General features: G+C 46.1%; 1 protein-coding gene across 11 annotated transcripts in view; it reads right to left on the reverse strand.

Moving 5' to 3' along the window:
- The window catches only part of LOC139273318 (F-box/LRR-repeat protein 2), a 334,467-nt gene that overhangs the window by 154,298 nt on the left and 165,150 nt on the right, over window positions 1–15,019 (reverse strand). For all 11 annotated transcript variants that reach the window (XR_011595063.1, XR_011595064.1, XR_011595065.1 and 8 more), the window contains one exon: window positions 6,909–7,035. Coding sequence is in view for 2 of the 11 variants with exons in the window: in XM_070890121.1 (XP_070746222.1) it covers window positions 6,909–7,035 (127 nt within the window). In the remaining 9 variants the exon portion in view is untranslated. The remainder of the gene's footprint in view (window positions 1–6,908; window positions 7,036–15,019) is intronic.

Raw genomic sequence — 15,019 nt, forward strand, 5'->3', positions numbered from 1 at the left:
CTCTAAAGGAAACCGTACTTATAAAATTTAGACTGGTATGAAAAAAAAGTTCTTCAACTATTAAGAAATTATGTGGCAACATGGTAATAAATGATCAGTACAAGACATATATTTACTGGTTAGCAGAAGCTTTGACCGGTTATCACTATGTAAATTAACACATTTACACTGTAAAATGGATTCCATCTTGAATTTTAACAGATTCTACTCTAGACCAAAGTTTACAGTATAAATCCTTGACCATGCACGTGCCTGGTTTGACGTTGGCTATATTGCTAGCCCAATAAGTCTTTTCTAAACAAGGATAGGGTAATGCTTGTATGTGTTGAGGCAGAGCGGGGGAAACTGGTTGTCTGTGGACATGCCTAGGGCACGTGATTGGCACTGTACGATATCCCGCAATAAATATCACAAATTTCTGTATGGTAACCTATTAAATATCACAATTTGTACAACAGGTCCCGGAATGGTTAAAAAAAAAAGAAGCAATTTCCCAACAGATATAAGCAGTATCAATCACTTGCCAAATGCATGTTTAATTCAATTTCCAAGATGTGAAATCTTAGTTGCAGAATTCCTACCAATTACTTTGCGAGCATATTAATACCAACACCATCATCTACATGACATCATTTTCCTAATAAAGAAACATTAGAAATAAACTTTAATTGTGGCATTAACAAATGAAACAAATACAAAGATATTAGTTTTATTATAGATAGTGTTCCTCATTTTGAGAGTCAATACCTACAATCCAAACAGGATAAAAATGCCATCGAGACACTGTCACAACAAATCTGGCACCATGCAAGGGCCATGACAGTTATGTGGTCTTACCAACCACCCCAATACTCAAGTTTACTGTATGTGGATCTCATTCTGAAAATAGGCTTCAGTCCTTTTGAGGCAGTGGTAGCAGGGAGACCAAGTTGATAAGAGGAAGTTAAATACATATGAAAGGGAAGCTCTAAGTTTCAATAAGTTAAATAAAGAACCAAGGAATAGACAAGAAGGAAGATTTGTATCTGGAGGCTGGATAACAATGAACAAAGATGATCATATTACAAGTATGTAATCTTTTATTAAGCTCCAATATATACAAATAATTAATATCAATGCAGTATAGAAAACAGAGGAGGGATTCCCAGTCATTTAATGTTGAGTCCAGCTAAGAATACACCAGCACCAAAGCATTCATTATCTTGATTAGGTCTTGGTTAGAATACGGTGTCCGGTTTTGGTCTCCTCACATGGTGGGCGAGAGAGACTTTGGAAAGGGTGCAGGAGGGCCACAAAATTAATTCACAGTATAAATGATCTTAGTTACCCAGACAGGTTCAAAGAGCTGGGTGTCTCTACTAGAGAAGCATAGACTTAGGGGTGATTTGTTCAAGATCTATAAATTAATGAAGGGACTAGATTGTGTTTGCGTAGACCAATTGTTTCAGTGAATAGGTTAAGGAGGACCAGGGTTCAGTCTTACTCGTTATGCAAGGGCAGAACTAGGTTAGATGTCAACAGGGTCTTCTCTTTCCAGAGAAGAATGGACTGGTGGAACAGGTTCCAAGCTTGTTAATTCACTGAATTCCTTCAAGCGAGAGCTGGACCTGTTTCTGGCTGAGGCGGAGACCACCTTATACAAGAGGTGCATGTTAATCAGGGTTAGGGTGGTCTCCTGGATTAGTTATGGTCACCCAAGTTGGTCAGAGAGTAATTTGCCATATTTCTCCCCCCACCCCCAAATTGGCCTCACAGGGCATCACAACTGTGTGGAACAGGCTGGATGTCTTTTCCAGTCCGTAATTTTTTTATATGTTGGTTAGAGCTGTCGCATTATACAGTAATGCTTTGTACATGCATGTTAATGGCTTAATGAAGTTGCTCTTCAGATTGTTTTACCACAAATTTCATGCATATTCACCCAAGCTGTGGGCATAACCCAATTAGAATAAGCTGAAATTCATCCCAGTACTTCCAGACCATTTTTAGAGTGTAGGTTATTCTATGGCCATTTTAGGTAGGTATGTTTTGTAATAGGTTTACTAGTTGAATGCGATGACTCCATGACCATTGAAACAGTAATAGTATATTTGAAGGAAGAAACATGCAATGATAAATAACAAACTTTCTGCATTTCAATTCCCATGAGTCAAATGAAACTCGGAGGCACCAAGGAACCAATAGACCTGGGTGTCATGGTTCATCAGTCATTGAAAGTTGGCATGCAGGTACAACAGGCGGTGAAGAAGGCAAATGGTATGTTGGCCTTCATAGCTAGGGGATTTGAGTATAGGAGCAGGGAGGTCTTACTGCAGTTGTACAGGGCCTTGGTGAGGCCTCACCTGGAATATTGTGTTCAGTTTTGGTCTCCTAATCTGAGGAAGGGCGTTCTTGCTATTGAGGGAGTGCAGCGAAGGATCACCAGACTGATTCCAGGGATGGCTGGACTGACATACGAGGAGAGACTGGATCGACTGGGCCTTTATTTACTGGAGTTTAGAAGGATGAGGGGATCTCATAGAAACATATAAGATTCTGACGGGACTGGACAGGTTAGATGCGGGAAGAATGTTCCCGATGTTGGGGAAGTCCAGAACCAGGGATCACTGTCTAAGAATAAGGGGTAAGCCATTTAGGACTGAGATGAGGAGAAACCTCTTCACTCAGAGAGTTGTTAACCTGTGGAATTCCCTGCCGCAGAGAGTTGTTGATGCCAGTTCATTGGACATATTCAAGAGGGAGTTAGATATGGCCCTTACGGCTAAAGAGATCAAGGGGTATGGAGAGAAAGCAGGAAAGGGGTACTGAGGGAATGATCAGCCACGATCTTATTGAATGGCGGTGCAGGCTCGAAGGGCCGAATGTCCTGTGCCTGCACCTATTTTCTATGTTTCTATGTTTCTATTTTATGCCTTTGGGCTTGATTTACATGCCAAACCAAATTTTGAAGATTTACTATCACAGCACAGGGCTTCTTCCCTGTGGAAGACAAAGTCTTAAATATAAGCCATTTAAGATCACAACTAGTTCAAATATGGCTACCATATGCTGTGCAAACAAGATTCAAATCCCAGGTAACCACAGTTTGTTACTCAAATACTTCACTCACCAACGGAATTTTCTCTTACTGGCAGGTCATAAACTGTAATAGCTTGCTCCTCCAATGATGAATTATCTCAAACCAAGGAATTGCAATCATTATGCTGGCACCAATAACAAATGCTTCAGCTCATCACTAGAAGCCTTTTTAGTGCACAACTAAAGTGAGGGAATATTGGATGAATTCTTTTGAGAACCATGCTGTTAAATGGAAGCTCTAAGCAGCACTAAGCCACATCTGGTCCTCCATTGGAGACAGGAGGTCCTGTTGATGCATCATGATGGAGTTACAGATATTCGGAGCAGCCAGGCAGTTTGATGAAGTCAGAAGCACGTTGTTACTGGTGACAGCTGAACAGAGGGTTTCAGTATTGACAACAATGAGCTGCAGGACGTTTCAAGTTATTGACAAATGGTGGCCAGGGAGTCAGACAGAACTGCAATAGCCCTGAAGTCAGTGGAAGTGGCCACTGAGAAGTAGTAGGATAGACAGAAACAACCAAGAAGGAAGTCCTGGGGCACATCAGGAGGGATACTGGTGGCATAGGAAAAAGAAAAACAATTGAGGATATATAATGATCGTACGAGAACAGGTTGGCATAGGTAAGTTTCCATTAGTAGTTTACTTATTCAAGCTTAAATCCTAAAAACTCAGTACTTTCTAATGTTAAAATAGATCTCCAAAGTCTATTTCTGGCTACTAACTTGCTGGTGTACCAAATTGATCTATAGTAGCATTACATTTTACGCCCTGTAAAAGCAGAAACTTCTGCACTCCTGGGGTCAAAACTTCCCTGGTAGGCGTACAGCTGTCGCATGAAAACACTCGCTTGAATCTCAAGAGCATCCCCTGAAAGTATTCTTCACCCTGTCAAACAAAATGAGGCCGCTCATCTTAGAAATGTTGGATGTTAGACCGCAATTCTGACAATACTGAGAGAAGTACTGACACTGACTGCAGCTGGGGTGCAGGTCAGCACTTTGTTTCTGGACCCGTTACTACCCTGTCTAACCATTTTGAATTAGAGCAATTACCTTGCCGCCGCCCCCCCACCGCTGAATCCAGTGTCAGTACCGCTCTCCATAGTGTCAGAAATGGTCAAAAATTGCCAGAAAGCAGAACAAATCCAATCCCATCACTCTAGTTTCAATCAGCAGCAAATAACCTGCTAACCAAAGCTCAGTTTGGTTTCTGCCAGAACCACACAGCTCCAGACCTCATTACAGTCTTGTTCCAAACATGGCCATAAGAGCTGAATTCCAAATGTGAGGAGAGAGAGCAAGCCCTCGATATCATGGCAGCATTAGATAGAGTGTGGCTCCAAGGGACTAATAAAACTGAAATCAATGGGGATCAGGAGGAAAACTCTCCAGTGGTTGGAGTCATACCTAGTATAAAAGAAGATGGTTGTAATTATTGGAGGCCAATCATTTCAGCTCCAGGACATCGCTGCAGGAGTTCCTCAGGACAGCGTCCTAGGCCCAACTTTCTTCAGCTGCTTCAGCAATGACCTTCCCTCCATCATAAGGTCAGAAATGGGGATGTTTGCTGATGATTGTGTAGTGTTCTGTGCCATTCACAACTCCTCAGATAATGAAGCAGTCCGTGCCCGCATGCAGCAAGGTTGGGCTGATGAGTGGCAAGTAACATTCGTGGCAGAGTGCCAGGCCATGATGATTTCCAATAAGAGGGAGCCTAACCACCTTCCCAATGGCATTATCAATGTCAGCATCCTGGGGGTGGGGGCGGGGGGGTCACCACTGACCATAAATTCAACTGGACCAGTCACAAATGCTTTGGCTACTCGACCAGGTCAGAGATTGTGTATTTTGTGGCAGGTGGCTCACTTCCTGACTGCACAAAGTCTCTCCACCACCTACAAAGAACAATTCAGGAGTGTGATAGTGTGATGGAATATTCTCCACTTGCCTGGATGGGTGCTGCTGCAACAACACTCAAGAAGCTCAACCGTATTCAGGACAAAGAATTCCGCTGGATTCCACCACCAGCGCACTGTGTACTGTCTACAGGACAGTCGCCAAGTCTTCTTCGGCAGCACCTCCCAAAACCGGCAACCTCCACCACCAGAAGGACAGTGGTAGCAGATAGGTACATCATTACTTCCAAGTTATGCACCATTCCGACTTGGAAATATATTGCAGTTCCTTCATTGTCACTGGGTCAAAATCCTGGAATTCCCAACCTAACAGCATTATGGGAGTACCATCATCATGAGGTTGCAGCGGATCAAGCGCCGGACCTTCACCTTCTCGAGGGCAACTAGGGCAATAAATGTCAGCATGGCCCACGTCCCAAGAATGAAAAAAAAAAATAGTATTTAAAAGTCGACCTTCCTTCAGAGACGGATGTCAAGCTGTGTAATTTCCACAACATCTATTTATTGCATCAGAAAAGCATATTTTTTCTTTTTTGTGTTCCTAGGATATGGGCGTTGCTGGCAAGATCAACATTTATTGCCCATCCCTAATTGCCCTTGAGAAAGTATCTAGTAATTTGACCTGCAGATCCACTTAAATTATCCCATATATTCTGAGTGCCTACCCACATTTATGCTGGCAGAGAGAAACCTAGTGAGGTAGCATTCCAGGAAGGTTCAGCTAGGAGAATGGCTCATTGGACTGTCGAGGTTGAAATGTTGTGGCGATATCAGACAAATTAGATATTCCCCAGTTTTATCTCCAAAGGTTCTGTTTAAACGACTAGCCTTAGTCAACTTGCAAGAAGACAATAGTCAAGTAACCTCTGTACGGACAACCAAGGGACAGGCATGGTTTTGTCAACCTCAACTGGCAGTGTCAGTATGCTTGCCTACATACATAGGGCTGCCATGACGTGAGACTGTGGGAGGCCCACCATGAGAATCTGAACCTTGTGTGGCTAAAGAGATCGTGTTGAAGCTTTCCTTCAGAATGTTTTAGGGGCAGATCAGTGATGGTTATCTTGTTCCTCTCTGCTTGTTGGTAGTTGCCAGCAGCCAAGGTCAATTTATGGGGCTCCAATTGGAGTGTAATCGCAACCTTTAGTTTGGAGTTAACCAGTATAAATATTACATTAAACAATGTGCGGACTTCAGTGATGTTATCAGCAGTCAAAGAGTACTTTAGTTAGGCAGTCTATGAGCGATTGCATCAATCATGAAGCTTCAACTACCTTAGTGACAGCCACTGACGTTGATCAGCATGGAGGCACGTACAGAAGCCTGGTGGAGGTTGCATGAGCCCCATCTCCTCCCTCGAGGAAATTCAAACAGATTTGAACAATTTTGTTCCAGCATTATTAAATGTCTTTGAAGGGTCTGACTCAAACCTGGAGAAATCTTATCGGTATTGGTCACTGGGTGGGACTTACGACAATTTGAAAGTGTGTGTCAGCATTGACCAAAGTTGATAATGAGTTCACCAAAACAATCAACTTCGAACATGAAAACAAGAAAATGCATGCTGGAAGCGGACACTATTTCTCAACTTTGCAAGTCAATGATACCTTGGTTTCTAACCGTTGACAAACTTTGAGAGAATAATAAGAGGACACAAATTAACATGAAAGAATTTTAAAAACTGACAAAAATCACAGGAGGAAAGAATTTGAGGCAAACACTGAACATTATACCAATACATAGGCGGAGGATAGGGAAAAGTACGTGACTATTCTGGGCCCTGTTTCGCCCATATTATTAAAATCATTCATGCCTTTCACTGTATGGCAGTGTATTATTTGTATGTGGAGTTTGAATGGATGAGGAAGAATGTGCTTTTACTTTAAAAATTGGCAAATGAAAATTACCAACCTGTGTGCACCCTCTCAAAAACATGGCCTTCAGACCACTACATCCTCCCACTAGAGCCTCTATCCCATCCTTGGTCACCTGATCACACCAGGAAATGTTTAAATGCTCAAGGTTTCGATTACCCTCACTGAAAGGCAAACAAAAAAATGCAGTTCAGTAAAGGTATAATTTAATTCATAAATGTTTTTTAAAAAAATCGATAGAAACCTCAAACTTTACTGAACTAGGATAGTAATCCATACAGGATGCGTCTTAAAATATAATTTCTTTTACTCCATATTGTGAAGTTGGCAATATTTTAAGCAATTAACCCTTTTGAAGACTCGAGAAACACTCCAGCATCATCAAAATACACGGTTGTGATATTACCCATGTCATGGTATGACAAAAATAGGAATATGCTGCAATATTTAGGGTAAATCCGCATTAAAAACGCATTCCACTGCACCTCCGGGATATCTTTAACTTTGCCTCAGAACAAAACAAATTTTGTAATCAGTGAATGGCCATGATTGGCTGCAATACAACTAGCCCCGATCCCGGTTTAATTTAATTAACAGCACTTTGTCCATTTCAGTCACCTGTTAATGGAGTTTACCAAATGGTTATCTCGCCAACTCATTCAATGCCGACATCTGACCTAAATAGAATTTTGCTGTGTTATATCCATATCTGGTGGCCCAAAATACAGCCCATAGTCAGCTTCTATGGGAAACAAGTCATTGGTCATCATCCCATTATTTACTAAGATGTTAGTTTGCTCAAATTCTTATTGTTCAAATTCTTATTGTTCAAATAGGTGCTTCTATATTAAAAGGAATCAAATGTATAAATATCTGGTCTTAGTCATTAATCAATTTCTATTCCATGTGCCATTACAGATGAAGTTGGGTTGGATACAGCCCGTGCAGTGTGTATTTATTTACCAGATACAGTGGGTCACCAAGAAAGAATTAGACTTATCTCAACAAGTCAGTCAAACTTGGTAGTTTGCAATGTAGATGCCGATTATACTTTATGGTATTTTGCTCAAGTTTGTGCTTATGTGTCTTATTTCATTTGTACATAAATTTAGAACAGTAATTCAGCCTGTGTATGCAATGATATTGTCAACCAAATCGAAAGAACATGTCGCGGGCGTGGCCTTGCTACATATTTTCCAGTAAACAATTCACCACAATCAAGATCGTTAGGCTGGGGCAATGCTAATTCAGAGTGCCAGAGAATAAAGGATACGGTTTGCTAATGGAAACTTGTTGAGAAGAAAAGGCTCAAACTGCAAAAGACGGCACAAACCACTGAATATTTTAAAGTCAATTCTCATAGCCTGGGGAGACAGTAGAATTTGGCAAGGATGAGGGACTGTGACATTTTGCAAGTTTTAGCTCGTGAACAACAGCAAGGAGGGAGGAGGAGGAAATCGAACTTTGAGGTAATAATACCTTGTATTAGGGTTTTTGCAGCATTAGAGGTGTGGGGGGCGGTGATCAAATACATCTGAGGTCACTACACAAAGAGGCCAGAGCAATTCTTCTGCTCCCAGATTTTCAAGACAGAATAAATCTGAAGACAGATTAAACTTAGAAAGTATTCAATCACTCAGTTTATAGCAATTCAGACTAAAATTCAATTTATTTACATAGAATTTACAGCAGAGAAACAAGCCATTCAGCTCAACTTGTCTATGCTGATGTTTATGCTCCACATGAGGTACACACACCTTCATCTAACCCTATCAGCATATCCTTCTATTCCCATCTCCCACACGAGCTTCTCCTTAAAAAGATATCTATGCTAGAGCCTCAACTACTCTATGTGGTTGTAAGTTCCTCATTCTAACGACTCTCTAGGTGAAGATGTTTCTCCTGAATTACCTATTGGATTTATTAATGATGACCTTATATTTATGACTCCCTCACAAGTGGTAATTAATGAATTAACTTCACAACTTCATAAAGGCCTTAGAATTCAGTAACTTCAAATCAATTTTAATCTTCATACACTGGAGTTGTTTTTGAATCAAGTTTACTGATCAATAGTAATTATATGATAATCTTAATGGTCGTGTCCTTTCTCATCAGCCAATAGTAATCACATGTCTGTTCTGACGAAAGGTCAGCAACCTGAAACGTTAACTCTCTCTCTCTCCACAGATGCTGCCTGACCCGCTGAGTATTTCCAGCATTTTACTTTTATTTTAGATTTCCAGCATCTGCAGTATTTTGCTTTTGTAATCACATGACCACTGATTGTTGTGTTTTATGGACAGGACTCTAGGCCAATGCCAATAAAAGTAGAGAAAGCAAGTTGTACATTCATAGTGATGGCAGCTGGCTCACTCCCAGCTTAAGGCTCTGTTGTAATACAATTGCGCAGCGGTTGCTCACTGTTTTCACCACTGCCTCAACTGCCCTTACTTTACCCATGATAACTTTCCCCCAGTGTGAGCTCCCCCGCGAGAGCTTCTCCACTTCCTCCCGGGCAGCACTCATCACTTCTTACCAAGGTTTCCACCGGCTTTTTCTGTGCCACTGTAATGTGAATGTTTAAAAATGTATAGAGACATTGAAGTTGAGAACGTGGGAATTGTATAGGGACAGTATAAGCTAACAAAGAATTCATGGAGGAATAGCCATGACATCTCAGACTCGAGACTGCGAAATGTTACAACACTAACACATATTGAAACAAAACCCACAGCTTGCAGAAAAACCTCAAGGTCTTATTAAATCATGTTATTAACCTGAAACATTAACAGAAGGTCTTTGTTTAAAATCAGACCATACTTAGGTCGGCTTATGAGTGGACAAAGGGAAAGAGGGATCAAAAGAGATGGGCTGAGCTGGGATGTCACTCTGGCTCTGTCTTGTTATCTTTTGCTGAAAATGTATAACCATCGTCCCTTTACAATGTAACGTCACTTTGTCCGTAGGAAGTGGGTGCGTTCGAACAGACTTGCATTCCTTCTGTCTGATAAAGTCCCCGATCGGGATTTGCTTTTTAAATAAAAGCTTGCTTTGTTTAAAGCACAAACGGTGTTCGTTTCATTAATTTTGCTGAACCAGATTGAGGTAAAAGAATCCAGAAATCAACAGTACCGGTTTAAAGGAAGCCAATCTCTGCCTGACAGATGAGAGACTTGATGGCACAAGGTTCATATAGTGCAGCCTATGCAGCAGAGGCACAGTATATACACAGTATAAAATTAATTATTTTTGTATAGTCTTATTTATACCAAGCTTGTGGCATAAAATAAATAATTGATAACCTATGGAATTATTTACGCTCGTGAGTTTTACACAACCCAGTTAACTGGTCCCAACCACGCAAAATAATTCGGTATGCAACACCATTATGTATTTTCTAGGGTGGCTCTAAATCCTAGTTGTTTCTTCTTTCACTCCATTCATTAAAACACAGCCCTTTCCCATTTTTCAGTGTCCATGCCCCAGTCCCCATTATAGTCATCTTGGATCTACATCCCAGTGCCATTTGAGCTACCTTTCTCAACCCGAAAAAAAAACTTACCTCTTCATGTTAGATTATCGACAGTAGGTCTGTCCTCCTCAGTCTTTGAATGGTCATCCAAGTTTAAGGGGGATAAGCACACTAGTAGATTGTTCTTTTAAGATTGAGTTGTAACACACAATGGGCCACATTTTGCTGGAGTGGCGTATCTCGCAGCGAGCCCCGTTAGTTAGATTTGATCATGCAGGTTTAGCTTTTAAAATTTTTGCCCTCGTATCGAGAATGACTTGCTTCCACACCAAAAAGGGATGAGTTCACATGTGTGACAATGAAGGACCAGATATGCCAGGTCCCGAACTACATCTTGAAGGGTGGAAGATGCCTGTACGTGTTTTTTTTTTTTTAAATGTGTGGCGGCTGTTGCACACCAGCCACAACATAGGCTTGACAGAGCAAGGTATTGGCCCAGTGGCAAGGATTAACCAAGACGACTGGAGACCAGATCTGTTGCACGGACCTAATGCGCACACATATCGTAGTGTGGGCTGGCCTGTGCTGCCCCATGGCCTCTCCAGGGCCCCGATCACGTCGTTCTGCAATCTTTCGCTGTTCTTGCTGTGCCTGCCCACGCTCCAATCAGCGACCTGGATTATAGTGACGTCCAATCCAGTTGTCCTCTTCACAGCCGTCGCCCTCCCGGACCGGCTCGCGCTGCTCCAGGGCCACCGCACGCTGCACCCCCCAAGTTTTGGCAACACAACAGTTACTTTGTGTTCGATTTTACGAACCTAGGCAGGTCCATGGTGGGAGACGTCGGTGGCGGCTCTCGGCCCCACTGCCGGCTCCAGCCCGCTGTGTATGATTTTCCCTTGATTGGGCTTGTTAAGGCGCATTTCCTGGCCAATCAGAGGACGTGGGTCTGATGACGTCACTTGATGACATTAGAAATAGGAGCAGGAGCAGGCAATTTGGTCCCTCGAGCCTGTTCCACCATTCAATATCATGGCTGATCTGATCCTGGCCTCAACTCCACTTCCCCACCCACTCCACATAACCCTTGACTCCCTTATCATTCAAAAATCTGTTGATCTCCACCTTAAATATATTCAAAGACCTACCATCAGACGGTTTCCTTAAAGGGACCATGGCCAACTTAAATTTGACAGTTGTGCTGTCAGGAAACACGACACGCACTGCAAGGCTGCACCCAGGTTCTCCCATATGCTTATGGAGGGAGTCACAGCACACAGGGAGGTCCTCTTCCCTTCCAATGGGCAGAAGACACTTCCCTAGGAGATCAACACAGCCTGGTTGCATATTGCAGAGGAGGGCACAAGCAGGGATGTGGTCAGGACCTGGGTGCAGTGCCACAAACATTTCAATGATCTCAGTAGATCACGAAACGTTAGTACAAAGCCACACTCAATCTCATTCTGCTGTGTCTCTCCACACATCCCCATCACTCGGCCTCCCCGACACCCTACTCCTGCACATCCTTACTCACACCTACTGCCTTGCACCTCAACCCATCCTATCGACATTATCACATCCCCATCTCACTAGACACCCCTCATCCTCGTGCAATTATACCAACTAACAACACACGAGGGTAGGCACTTGGGCGTTTTATCCAATGTTCATAAAGTTTGTTACTGTGCTGTCAAACATTGAAACCTTTATTTTTAACACTTTGCTTTCTTGGACAGATGTGTGAGCACCTTTGGAAGTGGCTTAGTGAGTTGCAGTGAATTGCGAGACATAATGTTACCCCCACCCCCGCAATGGTCAGGAGTGTGAAAGAAATGGCTTGGGTATTGTAGAGATGCTTTATGTTGTTGGTGTGGGGTGGTGTCAACCTGGTACATCATGTGGCAACCCGGGTGTACAGTGTCAAGTGAAGTAAATCTGTCAATGGTGAGGCCATCCCTGGCTTCTCGGCAGCAATGTGGTCAGGTGCCGATGCCCTATGTCCTATGCAGCATCAGTTGATAGCGGAGACAGTTGGCGTTGTTGGTGCGCCTGGTGCTGCTGGTGTTGGGGCTGGGATTCTGAGGGCCAAGTTGAGAGTATAAAGTGCACCCATGCTGAATAGATGGCAGGTGAAGTAGAGATGACAGAAGCGATCAGCCAATGGTGGGAGAGGTAATGCGGTCAGACTGGATGGAGACTTGTGTAAAGACTTGCAGCACTCTGAATCTGTAGTAGAAATTCAGTTTAGAGAAGTTAGTGCCTAAGGGAACATTTCTCAATCAGCAGGGAGCTTTGACTTGACATTTGAAGCTGTCAACTCATTAGCTGAAACCATGGCAAGTGATCTCCCGCCTCCGCTTCACAGGTAAGGTCTAGGCACAGCGGGAAAACGGTGGGCGACCGGTCAAATTCAAAAAGCATTGTTAAGTAGCTGTAATCAAGCCACTAATGATTTTAACTGCCCCCGCCGGTGCTGCGTCAGGTCTGCTCAGCACTGGCAGACCAGACATTTGGTAAAGACACGTGGCAATGGGTTGACAAAAACACTTTTCCACTTGACCCACCATCGATCGTACCCACTGGTCCCCTGGAACAATCTCCACTTAAACTGTGGCCATTCAAATTTAAAAAGAGCATGGGGGAAATCAGATCCTCAATAGATGTCACTGGCTCTATTCAAGTGTTTTCATTTTCCAAGTGCCTTGGATAAACTTGTACCAGTGGATGATTGGAAACTGGAATTTCCCACCAGCTGCTAAAGATCCAATGACTGCCACATAAACATCAATGAAACCGAGAGTCAATGGGCCCAAGTTTCGAGCCGCGCATAGAACGGCGCAGTACCGACCTGGATGCCCGTTATTCGCGCCACAAAGTGCGCCTAAAAAAAACTTCCAGATTCTCCAGCTCCCTGCAGGTCCTCTGGCCCTCGGCGCAGCGCAGCACAAGCTGTAGGGGGCGGAGCCAGGTCCCTGCGCTGAAAACAATGCCGGGACCTCTGCACATGCGCGCTACAGTGGGCGCGCATGTGCAGAAGCTCCAGGCGCCCAAAACTGTGTGGGAGGGGCCGAAGCACACAGCCTCTAGCCCTGGCCCAATGGCCTCACTGGGGCTGCGTGAATAAGGCTCCTCCCACGGCCAGCTCCTGCTTCCTCCCGACCCGACTCGACTCCCGCTTTCCGCCTCCGGACAGGACCCGACACCGACCCGACTCCCGCTCCCGGACCCGACCCACCGGACTGGACCCGACCCGACTCCCGCTTCCTCCCGCTTCCCCCCCCCACCCGCCCCAGGACCGGACCAGACACCGACCCGACTCCCACTTCCCCCCTCCGCCCTGCCCCCGGACTGGACCCAACCTGACCTCCCTTCCCCCTGACCTGACCTCCCTCTCCCTCCCTCCCCGAACCGACCTCCCTCCCACCACCCCCACGACCCGCGCTCCCGACCCGACCCAACGCCACCTACCTGTAAATCTGGTGCTGGGGACGGGCCCGGCGTCTCGGGCCCGGCGTCTCGGGCCCGGCCCGTTCAGCCTCCCTCTCCCTTCCCCCCCCCCCCCCCCACTCCCTCCCCCTCACTCTCTCCCCTCCCCCCCCACTCTCTTCTCCCTTCCCCCCCCCCACTCTCTCCCCCTTCCACCCCCCACCCACTCTCTCTCCCTTCCACCCCCCACCCACTCTCTCTCCCCCTTCCCCCCCCACCCACTCTCTCTCCCCCTTCCACCCCCACCCACTCTCTCTCCCCCTTCCACCCCCACCCACTCTCTCTCCCCCTTCCACCCCCACCCACTCTCTCTCCCCCTTCCACCCCCACCCACTCTCTCTCCCCCTTCCACCCCCACCCACTCTCTCTCCCCCTTCCACCCCCACCCACTCTCTCTCCCCCTTCCACCCCCACCTCTCTTCCCCCTTCCACCCCCCCACCTCTCTCCCCCCTTCCACCCCCCCACCTCTCTCCCCCTTCCACCCCCCCCTCTCTCCCCCTTCCACCCCCCCCCTCTCTCCCCCTTCCACCCCCCCCCACCTCTCTCCCCCTTCCACCCCCCCCCACCTCTCTCCCCCTTCCACCCCCCCCCACCTCTCTCCCCCTTCCACCCCCCCCCACTCTCTCTCCCCCTTCCACCCCCCCCCCACTCTCTCTCCCCCTTCCACCCCCCCCCCCACTCTCTCTCCCCCTTCCACCCCCCCCCCACTCTCTCTCCCCCTTCCACCCCCCCCCACTCTCTCTCCCCCTTCCACCCCCCCCCCACTCTCTCTCCCCCTTCCACCCCCCCCACCTCTCTCCCCCTTCCACCAACCCCACCTCTCTCCCCCTTCCACCACCCCCACCTCTCTCCCCCTTCCACCACCCCCACCTCTCTCCCCCTTCCACCACCCCCACCTCTCTCCACCACCCCCCCCAACTCTCTTCCCCCTCCACCCCCCCCCATTCTCTCTCCCCCTCCACCCCCCCCACTCTTCCCCCTTCCACCCCCCCCACTCTCCCCCCCTTCCGCCCCACCCCCACTCTCTCTCCCCCTTCCGCCCCACCCCCACTCTCTCTCCCCCTTCCGCCCCACCCCCACTCTCTCTCCCCCTTCCGCCCCACCCCCACTCTCTCTCCCCCTTCCGCCCCATCCCCACTCTCTCTCCCCCTTCCACCCCCCGACTCTCTCCCCCTTCCACCCCCCG

The sequence above is a fragment of the Pristiophorus japonicus genome, chromosome 1, assembly GCF_044704955.1.
Source record: "Pristiophorus japonicus isolate sPriJap1 chromosome 1, sPriJap1.hap1, whole genome shotgun sequence".
NCBI lineage: Eukaryota > Metazoa > Chordata > Chondrichthyes > Pristiophoridae > Pristiophorus > Pristiophorus japonicus.